The following is a 13,530-nucleotide window of genomic DNA, read 5'->3' on the forward strand; positions in this document are numbered from 1 at the left end:
AGTCTGACAGACCATACCTGCTCTCTCTTAGAGAAATTCCACAGCCAAAGCCAGACTCAGACGCTTACTACTGCCCTTCTCCTAAAAATGCCCCCCGATAATTTAGCCAAGGGGACTTGGATGACCCCATGCATTCCAGGTAGTGGGGCTGGAACTTGAAACCCACTGCTTTGGGACTACTTCACACCACAGATCTCTGAATATTTAGACGAAAGCTGTCAGTAACTTGGCAAAGGATTCATTACGGGCTCCTCTTAGCCGCATACTACATTCTGCTGATCTGTTGGAAAGTTTTGCTACATAGTCATTATGCCCACGGCCAACCACTGCTGTTGGGAGCTAAACCCTCCAGACTCACCGGTGGAATTTCTTTAAAAGCAGGTTTTAAGAGATTAATGCTTTCCCATCACTCTTGGATGAAGAAATGGGAGCGGACATGATATTCATGCTAACAACCAAACCTCTGGTGACGGACCACTGAGATGCTGGGAGGTGAGGTGAGGAATCAGTTTGGCTCCTTTGTTTTCCAGGAAAAGAGTGAGGCTCTGAGCAGGGACGTGACTCACTGTAAGTAACAGACCCAAGATGGGGACTCGGGTTCAAATTCATTCTAGTCCCAGCTGCTCGGAGCTGTGTGCAGCTGTCTGTCCTGGGCTGACACCTGTGGGTTCAGCAACCCCCCTGTCCCTCCCTGGCTCTCTGACCCAGTGACTTCCAGTGGATCTTCTGGTTTCTTCCAATGGATCACTTATGGACCCATTCATCCCAGTGAACAAGAAACATTTTTAAAATTGATTCTGGGGGGCACCTGGGTGGCTCAGTGGGTTAAAGCCTCTGCCTTCTGCTCAGGTCGTGATCCCGGGGTCCTGGGATCGAGCCCCGCATCGGGCTCTCTGCTCCGCGGGGAGCCTGCTTCCTCCCCTCTCTCTCTCTGCCTGCCTCTCTGCCTACTTGCGATTTCTCTCTCTCTGTCAAATAAATAAAATCTTAAAAAAAAAAAATTGATTCTGGAAGCTTCAAAGACCTCAGAGCCAAAGCGGCCTGTAAAAAATAAATAATACGCAACCCAAAGCAGCTGTTTTTGCTGGTACCTTTTTCTTAAAACATAACTTTTTAATTCCTCCTCTTTGTAAAAGTTACCAAGTGTTCACAGTAGATTAATTTAGGGGAAAAAAGGGCAGGTACTGCAAAATACAAGAAAATCACAATTGTCTTAGAATTCTGGTGAGTGACCTGATTGGTAGGACGGCTTCGCCCGGTCTGTGGCCATGGTGCTCTTTGAACCAAGATTCCTCGACACTGGTAAACAGAATTAATGACGACCCACAAACAATGCTCTCAGCAAGGAGATAAAAATCTTCTTTTAATCCTTCTATTTATAATTATAACGCATTTCGTAGTTGCTCTAAAGAAAACCCTTTATTACTCTTTCTTAAGTTCTGTTAAAGGTATCCAAGGTTACCATTTTAGGTTCTAGGTAAACTTACTGCCCATTTGTTCCTTCCAAGAGACTGAGAAATGTGCTTCTCTTGGGGTAATGGGAATATCCAAGGAATTTAAACAAGAATCACATTTAAAGAGAAACCAAGAGGATCAATAACTTCATCAAACCAAGTCTGTGTTGCCCTTTCATCTACCCTTCCAGACTTACAATTTTGAGTAAACTCTAAGACCTAAAGGACCCCAGAAACTTCTGGGTGGCTCAGCCTCAGCGTGGGCCAGGGAAGGCAGGGCACTGCCTTCCCAGAGTAACCCATCTCCAGTTCTCCCCAAAAGACCTTTCCACCACCTCCCATTTCATGTCAGCCTCTCTTTTCTTGGTTTCATATAAATTCAGAATTCTCCGAGTCCCGCCACTGGCCAAGAGCCCCGGCGAGGTCACTATACTGCTGGACACCATCGCCATAGCTCTGGGGCATCCTCAGCTCCAGATGTCACGCCAAGGTTAGCACTGGAGGACGCAGTGATAGACACAGGCTCTTCCCACATACACCCCAAAGACTGAGATACCCACGTACCTCCTCCTCGTAATCAGAATCACTCTCTTCACTGTCGGATCGCGGGGCAACTTCGTAACTGCAGGAAGAGCAGTGGGAAGGAGAGGGGGCTTACTTTTCTAAAATTAGAAGACACCACACACGCACATGACCTACGTAGCATGTTCTGTGTACAAATGACAAATGTGGGGAATCACTTGAACTGTTTCAGTGAAGGTCATGGTGCTGGTGTTCTGAGATTTTATGGGGACCACAGACATCTAAGAAGCCACTGGACACCAGAATTTCTGCTTTAATGCCGTACCCGGGATTCATTTCCAACCAGGCGTCCAGCTGACTTGCTTTGGGTGCTTCTGGTCCGAAAAGGACCTTGCCAGTTTCCGTGTGAGTCACTTTGACGGGCAGGTCACTCATCTGACTGCTTTCATCTATGGGCTAGAAAGGAGAAACAAAAACACATCACCGCTGGGTGTTATGACCACCTCCCAGTTCTGTGCTGGACACTGCCCAGCATCTGAAACCCTTTTCTGTGACTGGAAAGTTCCCCACCTATGAGTCCTGGCAAGAGGCGGGAGGTCACCTCCTACTAAAGACGCTGAAAGCACCAGCCTCCCTTGCAGCAAGGGTGTCAGTGCAGACCTCAGCTCCATCAACTGGACGCACTCACCAAGGCTTGGAATTAGGAGCCCGAGGCTTGGGGAAGCCGGGAGCAACAGGCATGCTGGAGGGAGGGTAGAGCACAGGGACGGGCCATGCCGAGCCGCTGCCAATGCACCGTCAGCCACGGCCTCACCGACTGGCTGGACGGTAGAACACGTCCTACTCTAGCCTCAAGGCAGGCTCTCCAGGCTTCCTGGAGGTCCGATGAATTACCCAATATGAACATATTCCCTTCTTACTTAAATCTGGCAAAGTTGTCATCTGTCATTTGCAAATAAGAACCCCCACATAATAACCCCCCCATAACAACTATTGCTAAGTCATGGTTTCTGAGAGAATGGGAAAAGAAACAGGTATTGTCATCTGTGTCCCCTCTCGAGGGGCCCGTCTGAGCTTTTGCAGAACCCAGTGTCCTGTTCTCTAGCTTGGCCATGGGCACCTGGAAGCGAGACACAGCCAGAAGCTGGATCCTCTGAAACCGGGCCGCGTGGACCAAGCCGGAGATGAAGTTCATTATTAGAGACTTCATGAAGAATGGCTTGCTCAGAAAATTAAGAGGATAAATGAAATCACAGAGGCCGTGTCTAACCTACTTCAGGGAACAAATTATTTTAAAAGGCCTAAAAAAAAAAAAAAAAAAAGGATTAATCAATCCTATGCAAATGAATGCTACTGATTACCCGGTGACCACACTTGCAGGACAGACCCCCCAGGCCAGACACTGGCCTGGAAATGCTTGATTTGTGAGCAGTCCAAGTTATCCATCTCCTTAGAAGTAATAAAATTCAATGTTTACACAATTCATTAATTCTGAAGAATTTTTTTCTCAATTGTTCTTAATTGGAGTTAAATAAAAATGACAGGAAACACAGGACACTGCAGTGTATCTTCCATATCTTAGAGGAAATGACAAAAAAAAAAAGTTCATTCTCCCTCCTCCTTCAACAAAACAGTCAGAATAAAAAACAAACAAACAAAACACCAAAAAACAATATATTAGCGAGTATCTACCAAAAAAAAAAAAAAAAAAAGCTTTTAAAAAAGAAAAGGCCAACTCCAGGCCGACTCTTCTTTTTTCTTTGATGTGGGCTAAAGCAACAGATTGGGACACTATTGCTCTACACGCGTGACGTTTCTTCCTCGCTGGGGCGCAAGGTCATCTCCATGGCCGCGCGGTAAAGCAAGGAATCTACCAGTCGCTATCGCCTCCTTTGAGGAAACCATATTCCGTGACCGTGGACTATGAGAACACAGCCTGTTTTCTTGCTTACGTCGTGCCTCAGAGAAAATCGGGAGTCGCCGTGGTTGGAATTAGGACTTGGGCAAAGGCCCTGAATGAGCACCGCAGAGAATAAGAACATGATTTCAAAACAAACTGAGCAAGATGCCCACTTTGCCAACTTCAGCAAGCAGAATGCACATGGGTTAAGATTTAAAAAACAAAACAAAACAAAAGGTGTATGTCGCAAGCCCAAGATCATCCGGGGATCTTCCCAACAGACGGTGAGAGGTAGGAGCACTGTCATAGGAACGCATTCGTCTCCCCCTGCGTGCTTGTTAATTACAGACCCACGTGAGCCGTGCTTAGGTAAGGCTGGGGGCTTTCACAAATTAGCATTGTTTCAAAGTGCTCCAATAAATAGTGTTCTTCCCCCAGAACGGCTCACTGAGGGTGACTGACCCATGAGACACTCATCCTGATCCTTTCTTTCCTTGTGACAGATTACAGTGGTGAAGCAACACTTATTGTTCAAGGAGTTTCTGCAGGGAATAGTGGTTTCAACCTTTCAGCTCCGATCCAGGCTGCTCACACTCGTAGTATGCCTCGCATGCACAGATTCTAGAAGGGTCCCCCAAGCAGGTTTATCAGAATCTGAGAGAGGAGAAGGCCGTTTGAAACAAACTCCTTCCCATCCTGTTCTGGGGCCACGCCTCCTCGTGTGAATCCCTGGCAGAGAACTTTTTCGAGTTTTCGGAGGAGAAAAAAAATCCAGTAAGTAAGTAAGTGTGTTCTCATGATTCTGGGGAATTTTCAAAATCCTGAGAAATCACATTAGGCATGTGGTGGTGAATCTACACAGAGAAGCACTCTTGTGAGCCTACACAAAAATGTCAAAAAAAGAAGCTCACCAAATACGTAAATTGTTTGTGTTTACGGAGTTTTATAATTTCAAATTAGTAATATACTGAGGAAACTGGGTCATATCTTTATGCTTCTGTATCATTTACGGGGAATATGCAATTATAGAATCACTTGAGATTTTTACACGTTCTATAGAGTCATAAACATATATGCGCACAGAAGATTCCAGAATGGTACACAAACTTAATATCCGTTGATTGGCAGTCTGAGACGGAAGGAGATTACGTTTCAGTATATCCCTTTTCTACTTGCCTAATTTTCTACTATGCTAATGTACTACTATTTTTACTTAGAAATGAAAAGCTGAGTAAAAATAAAGTTGATGTTCACAGAAAATGGTGCTGGAGGGCATGGCAGGGACTCATTGAGCAGAACACGGGCAGGAATGGGCACAAAACTCCTCACCTCTCCGTCTGGTCCCAGGGCAGACTCTCCTCCCTCGGCAATCTCTTCAGCCTTCTGCAAAGCAAGGTCAGACGTTACACATCAATCAAGAAGATGGTTATCAGAAAGATTTCATGGCAACTCAGTGGCCCAAAAGAGCACTTCCTTGCTACTCACCACCGTCCCCTAACAGAGCATAAGTACTGACGTCTTTTATTTCCAATTCTCTTCACTGTCTGACACAACGTGTGTGGGATTTTTCGTTTTTGTTTTTTTTTCTGGCAACTTGGAGGGAGTTACTGAATGCCAGGTGTGATTCAAGACTGGCCCACGCCAAAAATTCGTGGATGACATTTTCTAGAACCCAAAGAGCTGAAGACACGGGAGCAGCAGGGCTGAGGTCAGCGCGTGTGAGATGTCCTTCTCGTGTCTGGCAAACCCTGACATAACCAGCCCAACTTTCTCATTCCCCTTAGCAAGTTTTCTAAAAATGTCGACCACCAGTAAACTTGGAACCGCTTCCTGGGTCATAAAAATACAACTTTCTGTGAACTCTCTGGATGTTTTCCATTCTACCTAATTAGCTTTTCATACTATATAGTATTTCCATGGTTGGCAATATGAGGAAGTTGGATGCAGATACTGTGATCTCATGAAAAAATCTGTCATCGACCATTTCTTAAATATTTCAGTATCTTAGTCCATTAACCTCTATGTGCTTCAAAGACAGCCTAAATGAAAAGCTAAGATTATGTCACGTTTTGTACATACCTGAGAGGGTCTCATCTGCAATAAACACGAAAAAGTCTCAAATTTCTTACATTTATAACAACCTTTCTGACAAGTGAAATCTTTACCATCACCTTTACAGAATCCTTATTTTTATTGCTGGAAAGCTACACTACTTCTGCGTGAGGAAAAAAAAAAAAAAAACACAACTTTAGTCATTTCCTTTATCAAGACATTTAAGAAAATGAGCTTTCTTCCCCTGGGCTCTTTAGTTAATTAAAAATATATATAATGATACAGAATCAATATTAACTCTACTTTGTTTACTTAAGGCATTGATTATAGAATACATTTTTGCTTTCCATGAAAAATAACTCCATTGTCTCTTGACAAAACAGCTTTTATAGAAAATGTTCCAAATCCAACCTTTTGTCTACACTGAAGAAAAGCAATTCCCATAAATGTTTGAAATTTTTGAAGTTTTTTCAAAAAAAAATTTTTTTTTTAAAGATTTTATTTATTTATTTGTCAGGGACAGAGGGAGTGAGAGCCAGCGAGCACAGGCAGACAGAGAGACAGGCAGAGGCAGAGGGAGAAGCAGGCTCCCCGCCCAGCAAGGAGCCCGATGTGGGACTCGATCCCAGGACGCTGGGATCATGACCTGAGCCGAAGGCAGCCGCTTAACCAACTGAGCCACCCAGGCGTCCCAAAGTTTTTTCAAAATTTTCTTACAAGAAATACATGTAAGTACGTATGCCAAAGCACAAGGCATGAAAAACTTCAGCATTTCTACCACAGAGTTGGAAATAAAATGCTCCCTTTGGTTATGACTTCCCCAGAATTTAATTATCTATGTCACCCCAAAGTGAAAAGTTCCCAGGCTCGAAAGGAATGGTCAGCTTTGAAAAGCGCCAGGCCCTATGTCTTGGCTACGGACAGAGAGAACAATGGCAGAAAAGCTCAGAAAGGAAACCACCCCCTCAACCAGCCCCTCACAGTTCCATTTTTTGGAATTCTCAGGCACTATACTCAGGCGACTGTTTTAATTAATGGGAAGAAGTCAATTAATCCCACCATTCTTTCCATACAAGTCAGAAATAAACTACAAATTTGGCCAACAAAGAAAATCAAATGAGACAATGGATAAGCCAATTTCCAGTATCTCGCTAGTGGAACTGCATCACCATCTCAATGAATAGTACATTAAAAAGCTTGAAGGACCACAAATAATAGATTCAGAACCATTCTCAAGGATGGTCTTCTATGAATATACTACTGACTCGCTAGAGCGTTATCTAAAAACCACCCCACCACCAGGCCCTTCCTTTACTGAAAATCCTCTAAACTCATTTTAAAAATTCTATGTGGTATCAAATTCGAGAAGCAATGTAATATGGGATTTAAGAAACTTGGTTCTGGGACTAGACCACCGGTGTTTGAATCCCAGCTCTGCCGCTCCATACGAGAGACGTGAGCTGTGTGATCTTGAGCAAATCTCTGAGTCTTGGTTCCCTCTTCCGTCAGAAAGGGACAGTACCAATCCCTCCCTCGTCGGGTGGAGGCAGGACTAGGTCATAATTTCAGGATGCACGATCCAAGGCTCCATGAAATATGTAAGGCCAGTGTCCATCTCCGCAATGTAAAAGATTCGATGCTAGTCCTAGGACCGCTCCTTTATGTCTGCGAGAACTGGCTATAGCACTGCCTGAAGTCAGGGATTTCTGTCTGTTTTTGTCATTCGTGCGTCCCCACACCTACAGAGTCCTAGCACATCAAAGGTACTAGGTAAATGTTTGGCGACTGAAGGAAGGGAAGCATCTGGAACAATGCTTTCCACTTAGCACACACTCAGTGGACTCAGTGGGTCATCATTATTGGAATTAGATGACGGTCTATTTGCAAGCCATAAAACAGTTAAACACACACACACACACACACACACACACACACACTCTCTCTCCTCACCGAACTGTCGCTCTGCGAGAGGTCTCTTGCACGCCCTGAACTTACACCCAGCCCAGCTGTTATTACATGCGGTGGAAGCCAGGTGGCAGTCTTCTCTATGACAAGAGAGACCATGTTCTCCCATCATGCCTTGGATTCTTTCAGTTGGTGACAATCTCGGGTTCTCACATCACAGGGGTGGCTTTATCCTCGCTGCCCAATCCTCCCCCCACAAAACAAAACAAAACGCTTCCCTTTTCTGGGTTCAAGATTAACTCCAAACAGACTGCGACGGGGGCTACCATGTCTCCCACCACCTGGGGAACATCACATAGTTCTCTCCATCCTGCGATCACAAACACGTCCTACACGACCAGCAGAAGCCTGAGCTGGGTTTTTTCCAAGGATCAAAAACAAAACAATCTGCAGCCCTTCACCCATTAATCAAGAAGTTGGGAACTAATTATGCTGCTGGAGGGAGGAGGGAGGGCCATTCTCGTGGTGATGGGAGGGGATATGGGACACACCACTCAAAACGAAAAACAAGGTGGCTCCCCAATTTCAAAGGTCAAAGCCAATTTAGAGATCCACATGGCAGGCCTCACCAAGTTGTGTCTTACCAGCCTCACCCACTACCTGTCTTCTGGCAGAAGCTATAGAAAATAATCAGCAACAGGGATGAGGAGGCAAAGGAATCCCGAGACGGGAAAATCCCATGTAAGCCGAACCCAGGAAAATAAACCCCAGAGGGGCGCTTCACTCCCATTACCATAACGCAGGCCACAGCTTCAATCTGTGAGGAAAACAGTTTTGTACCAATATTTTACAATTTTATAATTTATATTATAAAGTGAGTGCACTTGACCTCCCAGCAGAGGTTCTTCTCCTCCGCTAAAACAACATTCGAAAGTGCGGGCAACTTCAAGGCTCATTCTGTTTCAGGGGAAACCTAAGCATCCAGAAACCACCTGGGTTACTTATACTGTCATTTAAGTGGATCTCTGAGCATGAAGACAGGTGATCGGGCAATAAAAAAGATCCAATAAAAAAGATCCAATTGCACATTACTTTGGTTGTACCCTGCAATGAAAGCCAATTCCAACATTTTTGACTCAAGTAACCGGTCAATCCAGTTAAGCAGGACTTTGATCCAAACTTCTGTTTTCACCCATTTTGATACTGGACTAATCAAATGACTGATCACCACGGCACCGCATTCACCTGCCGTTCCTGGTTGTCCCTACACTCAAAATGCCCAGCATTACCTTAGAGCCTTTCAGGGGCGCCTGGGTGGTTCAGTCGGTTAAGCATCTGACTCTTGGTTTTGGCTCAGGTCATGATCTCAGGGTTGTGAGATCGAGCCCCGTGCCAGGCTCTGCACTCAGAGCGGAGTCGGCTTGGATTTCTCTCCCTCACCCTCTCTCCCTCCCCTTGCTCGTGCTCTCTGTCTCTCTCTAAAAAATAAAGAAATCTTTGGGGAAAAAAAAAAAAGAGAAAAGAAAAAGAAACTTATCCTTTCACCTGTGAGATTCTCCTTGCAAGGGAAAATCTTCATCTTGGGGGCAAATGGGAGAGAGAAAAGAATTGAGAAGAACAGGAGAGTGACTTGAATTGACAAGGAATGTCTCAATGACGTCACTACTGTGCCTCTCATGCTTGTCACCAAAAATTATGCTGAGAGGTTTTTCTGATTTGCTGCTATCTAAAAAGGGTAAAAACATACTTCCCGTTGCTCTACTGACCCGTGTAGAATTCTGAGCCAGAAAGAGCCCCCCTCCAAAATGTCACAGTCCTGAGATGTGCTTTATAACAGCATTTGCTGAGAAAGAGAATAAAAGAATTTTCAGAAGGAAGAGCAAACACCACGACGAAAAAAATACTTGGCACAGAGGTCCCCACGGATTCTCTGCTGGTTCCTGTTAGTGTCATGAGTTTCCAAGAAATGTCACACATTCACAACAAGGGTGTAGTTCTGTTGGTATATGCTGCATTGGAAGATCTGGAAGAGGGAATTAAATATTTATTTCCGGCCTGAAGTCAACCGCTCAGGAGGCAGAACCCGTGAAGGGACTAGACTTCTCAGTAGGCTGGTGGAAGATCTGGAAGAGGGAATTAAATATTTATTTCCGGCCTGAAGTCAACCGCTCAGGAGGCAGAACCCGTGAAGGGACTAGACTTCTCAGTAGGCTGGACGTGGGAGGTGTGTAGGGGGCGGTGAGCCTGGGCTCCTAACCAGAGCTTAAGGAAAAACACCCTAGAGTTGCACAAGGACCACCTGATTACCACCAGAAACCACTGCAAATGAGGGGCCCCACAATTAGAAAATTTTCTGTGTCAGAGCTAGCGAGGGAGGGGTAAGCAGAGTCCAGCAAAAAGGGTAAATCCTCGTTTCCAACCGCATGCCTCAATGGTCAAAGAATCTGTCAATGTCCGAAAAGACATCCTACCCAACGCTTAACTGATCCTAAACTGGGGGGAAAAATGGTAGCCAAACATTCTTTTGACATCATCGCAAATATATAACATGGGAAAAAAGAAGATTTTATTAAAAAAAAAAAAAACCCTTGGAACCACGTTTCAAACAATTGCTAGCCTATGTTTATACCACAGAATTGTTTGGTAAAATAACTACTATTTACTGAGCATTTACTATGTGCCCAGGTACCTTCTAAATGCTCTAAATACATTTGGCCACGTAATCCCATCACCTCCTCACAGATCAGGAGACTGAAGCACCAGGCAACCAATCTTTTAAGGAAATATTCTATAAGGGAACAAAAGCAAATCAGTAGGGTATGTTTTCTGATGCAGTGAGGAACTTAGAAGTTTGCAGACAGACCTGAGTTCTTGGGCGGTGGCCCAATTTTCTACATCAGCACGCTCAAGCCTATCTGTACACACCCTTGTGGCTTTATTAGTCCCATGCCCTTTTTCATCCTGTAGTTCAGCCTGCAGATGTTAGAGAACAATCAAGAGAAGAGGACAGAGACCTCAAGGTCATGCTGAGGGCACGTCGGAGTCCATTAATCCTGTTGCCCAGCAAAAGCTGGTTTCACATAATGGATATTTCACTACTTTGCAAATTACTCCTCCTCAAACACCTAGGTAGAGACACATAGTTCGCTTCCTTTTCCTCCACTTCAAGGGCATTAATGGAAGAGCGGGCTGAGAGCAGTAAGTTCCAGAATGACTTATAAACGTGTACGTCGCAGCAGCAGCTCTCATGGTGAGAACAGAGGTGCAAACACGCTCATGGCAGGTTTAAGGAAACCCACTCTCCTGGTCAGCAACAACAAGGAAACGCAATACACTTCCCCAGAAAAAGAGACACCTTCTCGGTTACACTGGCGCAATATTAAAAAAAAAAAAATTAATCCTTTTCCAGTGAAATCCCAAGTGCAACCGATAACATGCTGGACAGAGGTGCCTGTGGCCCAGCTACCCCTACACCTGTTGTCGCAGCACAGCTCTGTCGGTCCAGTGGGTCACAAGAAACAAAGGCTTATTGAGGCCTTACTTAATCGCAAAAAACACACTCTAGATAGGCACAGCATCATATTCGGTTCTGTGGGAAGAGCTGAAAGGGTCAGTGATGACTATTTAAGCTTCTGAACATGACCGTCCTCCCCAGCAGAGAAACTGCAACAAACCACCCTCGATCATTCACTCTAACGGAGGGAAGAACGACAGATAATCCAGACTGTCCAATAATCAGCTTTTGAAAGCAACCATTTTCTTTGCACTTGAATAAAGGTGCATCTGGAATTAGGTAACTTGCTTTGAACCAAATCTCAAAGCCCCAGGAAAGAGATGGTTTTCAGGAAGGACTGGAGGTAGTGGGGGGTGGGAAGGACCAGGTCTCTTTGGTTTCCTTCCTCATCCCATCCGTCCCAGCAAGAAGGCTCTAGAAGGAAATCCTGCCTGTGCTCCTAGGCCCTGTTGAGGGCAGGGCGAGCTCAAACGCTAGGGAAAAGCACAACAGGGAAGAGGCAGAGCTGATGACAAAGTCATGATTCTGCACATCCAGTCACGTGAGATAACCAGCGGGAGCCCCCTGGAGCGTCCTGTCCGGCAGAGGGGAGCGGGACTGGCTTTGGGATGGATCATTCATTTGCCAGGAAATCAGGCTCCCTTCCCCCCAAGTTTGGCTCCCAGTCTTCCTTCACAGCGTTCATCACGGTTTACGATGATCTCTTTGGGTGTGTGTTTGATCAGTGTCTGTCTGTCTCTCGCTCTCTGGTGGAACTGAGAGAGAGGGCAAGTGTACTCTTCCTCCACATCTCCCTCTTCCTCCCCAGCACTGAGCCCTCTGCCTGGCTCACGGTAAGCGTCCAGGTAGTATGTGCCAGACGAATGGATAAAGAGAAAGAGTATCTGCCATCGGCAAACCCAAAGGCAGGGGTTGGGAAGTAGAGTCTAGAGATCACGTGGGGTTGGCAGCACCAGGAAAAATGTTATGACAGGTTCCTGCCTTGTACGGATTAACCGAAAATACGGGCGCAATCACTATCACTCAATGATATATCCTTCTTTGCCGACGATGATATACCATCTAATATCATGACAGGAATCTAGTAATTATAAGCCAGAAGCACAAATCTGGGCCATTAGCTTTTAATCACACACAAAAAGTAGAATCTGAACTTCAGTACCGAAAACACCAATGGTGACCTTTTGTGGTAACCTGTGCAAAAGATCTCTCCGCATTAGGAAAAGCAAAAACCGTCACTTCACGGGGTCCCCTCGTGGAATGTTACAGAATCCCACCTGTTTGCCCATGTGCTCTCTCCTGACTCTGAACACATCCTTTTAAGTTAGAAATTGGGAGCTGGAATTCTGCAAAGTCTGTAATGCTACCTTGACAAGAAAATGAGGTATTTCTCACCGACAAAATTGTCTAAATCTGAGCCCTGAGTCATCCCTTGTTCATCTTCACAATGCAGGAAGCGATCTTATACCAAAGGAGTCAGGGGCAAGGAGGCGCCTTCTCCATCATTCACCCCCCCCCCCTTAATTACGAAGCAGGTATGAGAATTCAGGAGCCATGAAATTATTTTTTTGAAAAATATTTTGTTCAGTGATTCAGTGCAGAGAATACATGATGAACGCCACCCAGCCTGGCTCCTCACGACCCGATGAAGACTTCCTGGTTCCCGTGGACATTGGGCATCCAGGCCACTCAGGATCCGCCATAAAAACCAAATACGAATCAAGAACCAAACCAAACCAAACCACTCAAGCTTCCAAGAGGACCTACATTCACAGGTCGACCCGGGCCATTTACACCTGCATCGACATTACAACAGCCACAGAGCTCAGAGTCTAAATCTCATCCTTCCCTTTCCACGCTGAGTAGGTTCTACTTTACACGGAATCATTTACTGTCCTCTGTCACGACCGAAAACCCTGGTCTGCCCACTCACCTTAGCGCCACAACAGGGCAGCTGAACTGAACGTACCACTTGGGCATTGCTGTCCGTCTGAACAAACAGGCTCAAACAGGCTCTGACTGTACCCCAGAGCCATCTCTCACCCCTTCCTTGGGTTCTTTCCAACGGCACTCTGCCTTTTCCGCTTCATTTTCAAGGCCCTGCCACACCAATGTTAACCTCAAGCAAACACATATGTGTGCCCATGTTTTTCCTTTTTCTATTGACCATGTACGCTTCATTT

At 45.4% G+C, this 13,530-nt stretch overlaps 1 protein-coding gene across 8 annotated transcripts in view; it reads right to left on the bottom strand.

Annotated features, from left to right (window-relative positions):
* The window catches only part of SMARCA2 (SWI/SNF related, matrix associated, actin dependent regulator of chromatin, subfamily a, member 2), a 181,196-nt gene that overhangs the window by 121,207 nt on the left and 46,459 nt on the right, over window positions 1–13,530 (bottom strand). For all 8 annotated transcript variants that reach the window (XM_047701031.1, XM_047701024.1, XM_047701029.1 and 5 more), the window contains exons 10-12: window positions 5,206–5,259; window positions 2,302–2,432; window positions 2,019–2,076 (exon numbers count right to left, since the gene is read on the bottom strand). In XM_047701031.1, the coding sequence (XP_047556987.1) occupies window positions 2,019–2,076; window positions 2,302–2,432; window positions 5,206–5,259 (243 nt within the window). The remainder of the gene's footprint in view (window positions 1–2,018; window positions 2,077–2,301; window positions 2,433–5,205; window positions 5,260–13,530) is intronic.

This window comes from Lutra lutra, chromosome 13 (genome assembly GCF_902655055.1).
Source record: "Lutra lutra chromosome 13, mLutLut1.2, whole genome shotgun sequence".
NCBI classification, from domain to species: Eukaryota; Metazoa; Chordata; class Mammalia; order Carnivora; family Mustelidae; genus Lutra; species Lutra lutra.